The 7,827-nt window shown below is 36.0% G+C and overlaps 1 protein-coding gene across 1 annotated transcript in view; it reads right to left on the bottom strand.

The window, feature by feature from the left end:
- Nucleotides 1-7,149, bottom strand: part of LOC103462939 (troponin T, fast skeletal muscle isoforms-like) — an 18,896-nt gene extending 11,747 nt beyond the window's left edge. The window contains exons 1-4 of the mRNA XM_008406011.2: nt 6,967-7,149; nt 1,886-1,925; nt 1,754-1,761; nt 1,441-1,449 (exon numbers count right to left, since the gene is read on the bottom strand). Coding sequence (XP_008404233.1) covers nt 1,441-1,449; nt 1,754-1,761; nt 1,886-1,905 — 37 coding nt within the window. The 5' untranslated portion in view covers nt 1,906-1,925; nt 6,967-7,149. The remainder of the gene's footprint in view (nt 1-1,440; nt 1,450-1,753; nt 1,762-1,885; nt 1,926-6,966) is intronic.
- Between the last annotated feature and the right edge of the window lie 678 nt (nt 7,150-7,827).

Genomic DNA, 7,827 nt, shown 5'->3' with positions numbered 1-7,827 from the left:
CTCTGATTGGCTAAGCAACGTAACGTGATCCTCTGATTGGCTAAGCAATGTAACCTGATCCTCTGCATTAAGTGATGGCGAAGCGGCGCGTCATCACGACTTTACACAAGTGTGTCTTTACCTCCGCGGCAGAGGCTCCGCCGAACCCCTGAGACCGACTCACCGAACCGCTGGTGTTCGATCGAACCCAGGTTAAGAACCACTGATCTAGTGTTAACAGAGAACAGATTCCTCCCTTAACTTAGATTACATTTTCAGTCTGAGTTATTAAAATTTCAAGAAAATTAGTTGTAAAGTGGCGATTAACCAAAAAAAAAAAAAAAAAAGTCTAAAAATTCACATAAATGTGAAGAAGTATTTCTCAAGCTCAAATTAACAATATGATAAGAAAAAGCAATCAGTGTCGTATAATCAGAGTTGGGTGATAAGTTACATTTACTCGTTTACATTTACGTGAGTAACTTTTTGAAAAATGTACTCTTAACAGTATTTTTACTATGCTGTAGTTTTGTTACTTGAGTAAAATGTCTCGATTTTAAAAACAAACATGTTTTAACCAAAAATTCACCTGCAGTTTCTGTTAAAGCTTCAGAAGGTTTTTACTGGAAGAAACTGACTTGGAAGTAATTATTTTTTGTTACTTATATGAAATATTGTACTTTTGGTCCTTTAAATACCAAACTTTCCGCTTGGCTTATATTTTGGTCCATCTGATGATGTGATTTTTAAATATTAAAATATAATTTGATCAGTTACTCAGTACTTGAGTCGACTTTTTACCAAATACTTTTTTAATTTCTTGGTTTGATACTTTTTACTTTTACTTGAGTAAAAATATGTTGCAGTGCTACTTTTATTTGAATACAGTGTTTGGGAACTCTGATAATTAATACATACTTTTCTGGACACTAAATATGTTGAAACATTCAAACTTCCAGTAAAGTCTTTTAAGGACACCTTCCGTTATTATTATTTTTCTCAGCATAACGTCTCAGTTGTCTTTAATTTCTAAATTCCTCCCAAGTAGTTTTCCACACTGTCCAGTTGAAATATGACCGTTGAGTGAATCAGGTCAATGACAGCAGTACTGACAATAAGAGACGGCACTGTGAAGATTTCACATGTTAAGAAAACAAATAGGTCTAATTTTTTTCTTAACCATGTGTCAAAATGTCACTCAGCAGACAAAATTCACCTTTAACATGAAAGTTTTTGATGACAACCAGAAAATTTAATGAACTGTAAAGCAAAAGCGCTAAAGATGCTGTAAATTTAACTGAAATATCTTGAAATTAGAAGATGACAGATGCAGGTAAAGGCTAACAGGTGTCAGTGTCAAAGACTTCAAGTTAAGGGTGAAAGGCAATTTACTTATTAGTGTGAATGTAAAAAAAAAAATTAAAAAAGTAATAAATGTGAAGTTGGTTCGGTCATCGTTACCTTCCTCCTCTTCAGTTTTGTAAAAATTAAGATGAAAAAAAAAATATGTGGGAATAGAAAAACAAACATAAGTGAACAAACCATAACATTCAAGTTTATTCTCAGTTACTGATGCTGACATTTTATGTGACAATACAAGAAAATAAGAGGAAAAATTCTGTCAGGTCTTTGTGAACAGAAACTGTGTAAAGAATTAAAGGAAGCAAAAATTAGTTGAAAACTTTCTGTGGATGTCAAAAACGGTCATAAATTATCTACAGTGTGTTTTTGGAAAAATAAAAAGTAAAACTCAATAAGTGGATGTCTCACTTACCCTCATACCTGTAATAAGAAGGAAGAAAAGACAGAGAAAGAAAAAAAATGAAGTAGATCCAGCAAATTTCAACTTAATTTTCTATGTTTTCTATTAAACCTGAATAACATGAATGTGATGAAATTCACTTACGTTTCTTCAGTGTCGGACATGATGACAACAAACTTCAAACCTGAAGAAAAATACATAAAAAAAAAGTTCACACATCTCAACCAGAATAAATATAATCACATTATACCGATGAGAGCTTTACGATAAACAGCAGCCGTGTGATATCTGGTAACATGACATGACAGAGTAACAATACAACTTAATTCACAAATATCTCAAAAGTTCTGAAGTCTTTTTGCTTTGGGTTCATACAAAGTACAGAGAATATCCAGTAACTCTTCAGTTTTAATAATAAGGTTTTACTGAAAAAGAAAAGCTATTTTTTGTTACGTCTACTGTTTTGTACAGCGTATTAGTCATTGTAGAGAGAAAAAAACCAGGAGTAAATGTCCACTAAAATTTCAGGAATAATCTAGAAAATATTCAGAAAGTTTTGAGTTTGAAAAATTGAACATTTTCAACTTTTTTTTTTCTCAAAAATTTGAGAAAAATATCTGAGATTTATCTCAAAATTACAGAATTTTTTCCAGCAAATTTTCGACTTTTGAATTTCAGAAGTTCTTTGGGGTTTTTTTAAAAAGAAAATTTCATAAATTAATAAAAATGTTGGAGACTTTTGGTGGAAAAGTACTCCTCTACTATACAACATTGTACTTAATTATTATTATTTAAGGGATTTCACTTCAGGGGGGGGGCTGTACAGTGGCGCAGCTGGTAGAGCTGCTGCCTTGCAGCAAGAAGGTTCTGGGTTCGATTCCCGGCCCCGGTCTTTCTGCATGGAGTTTGCATGTTCTCCCTGTGCATGGTGGGTTTTCTCCGGGTACTCTGGTTTCCTCCCACAGTCCAAAAACATGACTGTCAGGTTAATTGTCCTCTCCAAATTGCCCCTAGGTGTGAGTGTGTGTGTGCATGGTTGTGTGTCCTGTGTGTCTCTGTGTTGCCCTGCGACAGACTGGCGACCCGTCCAGGTGACACCACCCCTCGCCCAGCACGCCAGCTGGAGAGGCACCAGCAACCCTCCCGACCCCACTGAGGGACAAGGGCGTAAGAAAATGGATGGATGGATCTAGAAAATATTCAGAAAGTTCTGAGTTTGAAAAATTGAACATTTTCAACTTTTCAAGTTTTTTTATCTCAAAAATTTGAGATAAAATTCTGAGATTTATCTCAAAATTACAGAATTTTTTCCAGCAAATTTTCGACTTGTGAATTTCAGAAGTTCTTTGGGGTTTTTTTTTAAAAGAAAATTTCAGAAATTAATAAAAATTTTGGAGTCTTTTGGCGGAAAAGTACTCCTCTATAATACGACGTTGTAGTTTTGGCAATGAAAAACTTATTAAGAATTATTATTATTTAAGGGATTTCACTTCGGTTCCACTTTGCTATCAACGAAGACTTTTAATTAAGACACAAACGTTTGTGTGATCTGAGGTCAGTCTGTTTCCTGTCAGTAACTCTTTGCTCTCATGGAAAAGAATATCCTGCATTACTAGCGTCGCAGGACAAATGCTTGTGGCCTGTGTGATAAGAGCAGAGAGCTGCAGCAGCAGGCCGTGTCCTGAAATATTTTCACGGCTTGTTCAGGATTGTTTACTCAGCTGTGCACCGAGTATTATCACCGCCTTTGCAAGTTTGTATTCACATGTTTAATTCTGGTTCTGAGTCAAACCGCCTAGCAGATCATCTGCACTATTGCTGTGTGAGAAACTGAAAGTTTTCCATGTGCTGTACTGCAGCCTCATTTCTGAAATTGCACATGTTACTGCAGTGGAACAATCTCAAAATATTTGAAAAATGTTTTTTCCAGCTCACCAAACAGGTTTTCTAAAGGATTTAGGTGAAGATTGAGTTTGCTAAGGAAGAATAATGTGTTATGAACTATTGATGCGTTTGATTTGGAAACGTGTTTTGGCTCATTATCCCTCAACACTGTAAAAACACAAAATTTTACCAAATAATTTTGATCTAGTTTCTCGTGCAAATATCCTAGAACACTTGCAATAAGACAAAACTAACTGATGTAAATTTCAGCAGCGTATATAAGCTGATTTGCTTCCCTGTAGAACTCCTTCAGAACCCACAGAACCTTCCAGATGGGGACAACGATAAATGAACCGGTTTAGATTCTCATTTATAGGACAATCCGGAGCGGTTATTTACCAGAGGGCAACCAGACTTATATTCCTGTTTCTTGGCACAAGAGCAATCCAGTTTTCTTATACTTTAGCATTTAGGATTGTCTAGTTGACCTACATCATGAAGGTTAATTAGACACAATGAAGACGCCTCTGGCTGCAGACGCTCCGTTTTTCTATCTACATGCCATTGGGTCCCAGCCCCGCGACAGACTGGCGACCTGTCCAGGTGACCTGTCCAGGTGACCCCGCCTCTCGCCCAGAACGATAGCTGGAGAGGCAGCAGCATCTCCCGACCCCACGAAGGGACAAGGATGGATGGGTCACAGTAAACCCAGATAAGCATAAAGAAACGATTAAAAATGAACAGATTGTTTCTGCGCTAAATGCACAAAGAAAAACAAAACAGGCTTTTATTGGATCATTTTCTCAAATTTCTCCAAAGAAAAGGTTATTTTTTGATTTTCAGTTGGAAAATCTGTTTTTCCTCACATCAGAAATTGAGGATGAGAATCTTTAAAATAGCCACTTTAGTGAAAACACTGTAAAAATACTAAATATTACCAAGTATTTCTGTCTTGTTTACAGTGCAAACATCACGTGCACTTGCAATAATTCAGAACAAATAACTTTTCATCAAAATATAGGAGCTTGTTTTAACTAAATAATTCATTAATATTGAAGAAAAAGCACTAGTTCCACTGGCAGATTATTTAACTTGTAACAGGAAAAATATGTTGTTATCATCGTCTTTATCAATATTGAGTTGTTTTTTTTTTACTTACAACAAGCTTACAACTTACAAGTATCTTTTCTTTAAGATATAGGATCCTATTTTAAGTCAAAGATTCCTTAATATTGATGAAAAAGTTCTAGATACGCCCATGTTTTGTTTTATTTACTTCATTCAGATGTACTGAGGTAAAATGATGCACAAATTGCCTTTAAACATAAAATAAAAGCAAATTTTAAAGCCGCTTTGACTTTTTACAAGTTTAATGAGAAAACACAACTTTTCTGGTACACCGACAGAAAAATTATAAAATTTATTTGTTCTATTTCTAAACAGTTTAAAAAAAGAAGCACAGATCATACACTGGAAAAACTAAAAATCTTACCAAGTATTTTTAGTTTAGTTTCCAGTGCAAATATGTTAGGAAACTTGAAATAAGACATAATAACTTCTCAGTAAGATATAGGAGTTTTTAAAACTCAATAATTCCTTAATATTGATGAAAAAGTTCTGGTTCTACTGGAGGATTATTTCACTTACAAGACATTTTCCCCCCAGAGTTACAAGTGAAATAATCTGCCAGTGGATCTTGTACATTTTCACCAAAAATACACAGAAATAAGCTCCAGTATCTTGCTGAAAAGTTACTTATGTGAAATGTACTAAAATGTTTGCAGTAGAAACTTTGTGTTTTTGCAACGTAAGGCTTCAGAATGAAGTAAAACCCATTCATTTTCTCTCTGCGGATCAGTAATCGTCTCTCTTTAGTGAAATCACCTCTCTTTATATTCTATATCATATCTGTTATATATAAGTTGCCTTTGGATGACTCTTCGCACTCAGCGGTGGGCACAGCTGCAGAGGACTCTGTGGATTAGTTCTGGATCACATTTCTGCCCATCAGCTGAGGAACAGTGTTCAAATAGCAGTTTAATCCCTCTGCTTGGTCCAGCGGGAGGATCTCCTGCTCCCACCCAGCCAATCAGAGCCCACCTCCAACCAACCAGCGCTGTGATCCACCTGCAGCTGACAGCGTTCTCGCCTCTGTGTGCACAGCGGTCGCGCTGCGCATACCGACATTTCAGCATGCTGTATATTTAGTGAGCTCTCTGTTTTTTTTCTTCTTCTGAAAACGTAAGACTTTCTGAAACTGAAACTTGGTGTTGAAACTGACGGAGCTTCTTAGGTGCTGTGTCAAAGAGAGAGAAGTAGCTGATGGAGATGGAGAACCTCTTGCACATCTCAAAACCTCATGTCTTCAAGGCGTGAACCGTGTTTCCAGCTAAACAACCAGGTGGGAATCAGTTCAAACTCTGAAACACGGGCCAGGAAGTGCAAGGAAGCAAAATAATACCAAGTATTTTCACTCTAGTTTCCAGTGCAAATATCTTACTACACTTGAAATAAGATAAAATTAACTTAAAAGAGACTTAATAGTAAGATATAGGAGTTTATTTTGAGTAAAAATAACCTTAATATTGATGAAAAAAAACCTACTAGTTGCACTGGCAGATTATTCCACTGAGAACAAGACATTTTGTAGCAGTGGAAAGAGCCTTTTGAATAAAAACAAGCTTCTATATCTTGTTGAAAAATTACTTGTAAATTAGTTTTGTCTTATCTCAGGTTTTATAAAATATTTACACTAGAAATAGAGAAAAATACTTACAATTTTGTGTTTTTTTCCAATGTGAAAGAGAAAATAGCCAAGTTTCCATCAACATTTTTTGGTTTATTTTAAATGTAAATTGTGACACAATAGAGTATTTATTAAATAATTTAACCATGTAGGATTGTTTATTGGTTTAAAATGAATGGAGGATTTAATTTCAGATGATGTGTTGGTTTTTAATGGGATATATTTTAGAGCTTTAGTATCAAAGAGAAAAAGAGCTCAGATAAATAAAGCGCTCATGTCAAATGCCTGGACCAGAACATTGTGAGCAGCATTGTCATAGCGGACAATTCACAAGTCTTAATATACATCCACCAGCAATCCGGCGCTTCACTTCAAAAGATTTTCAATGTCTGCATAAAAATACCAATCAATTCACTGACCAATGGACCTACTTTCCCTTAAAAGCTGATTTTTTTCTGCGTTTAGTGAACAATCTCTGCTAAAATCTTTTAATATCTTCATTACTTTTTGTGGAAAAATAGTTTTTTTCCACATAAAATGAGAAACAAAATAATAGGAAAACTGTTTTTCAGGTGTATGAAAAGTGAATTCTTACCCAAAAGAGGAAGAGCAGCTCCCTCAGCGATGAAGATGAAGGTCTGTAAGAATCCACAGGCTCCGCTCAGAGAATAAGTCCTGCTGCTATAGTGATACTTGAGATCATCAGGCCCTTATTGGCTGCGGGATGAGAGTGGAGTGTGTGTGTGTGTGTGGATGAAGGTGGAGAGGCTGGGGGAAGTGCATCCATGACCCTGGAGAAGGAGATGGGTGGAATACTGTGGATGGAAGAGGAGGGCTCAGGTTTTGGAAAGGAGCAGCTGAGAAGCTTCTGTTGCTAAATTTACAGTGACAGAAGGCCGAGAGCGGAGCTTACACATCGGCTTGGCATGCAGACAATGGAAGGAAAGTCTGTGTGGCTGTTGACCGTTTCATCAGCGAGGAGCTCCATCCGTCAGGCCGGGAAGAGACGCACAACGCTGGAGTAAGAATAGAACAAAGGAACAGACTAAACTAACCACAAACTCTATTTTCTTCTGCTTTTCTGTCACAATTAAATGTCTCAGATCATCAGGTGAGTTTTAAAAGCAGACAAAGAAAACCTGAGTGAGCACAATACTTTCAGATCCAGGCCTCATCATTACCAGAAAAAACTAAAACATCTTACCGAGATATATTAGCACAAATAGTGAAAAGAGATTAAATTGACTTACATGAATGCACAGAACAGGATTTGATTGGATCATTTCCTCCAAAGAAAACGATTTTCAGTTGGAAAATTTTATTTTCTCACATCAGGAATCATGGATGAAAGGCTTTAAAAAAGTCACTTCACTGTGTAACACTGCAAAAACACAAACTCTAAACTATTTTTATCATAGTTTCTTACACAAATATCTTGAAATCAAACAAAACTAAC

This window comes from Poecilia reticulata, linkage group LG3, assembly GCF_000633615.1.
Source record: "Poecilia reticulata strain Guanapo linkage group LG3, Guppy_female_1.0+MT, whole genome shotgun sequence".
Taxonomy (NCBI): domain Eukaryota; kingdom Metazoa; phylum Chordata; class Actinopteri; order Cyprinodontiformes; family Poeciliidae; genus Poecilia; species Poecilia reticulata.
This window is presented reverse-complemented; position numbering and strand designations above follow the sequence as displayed.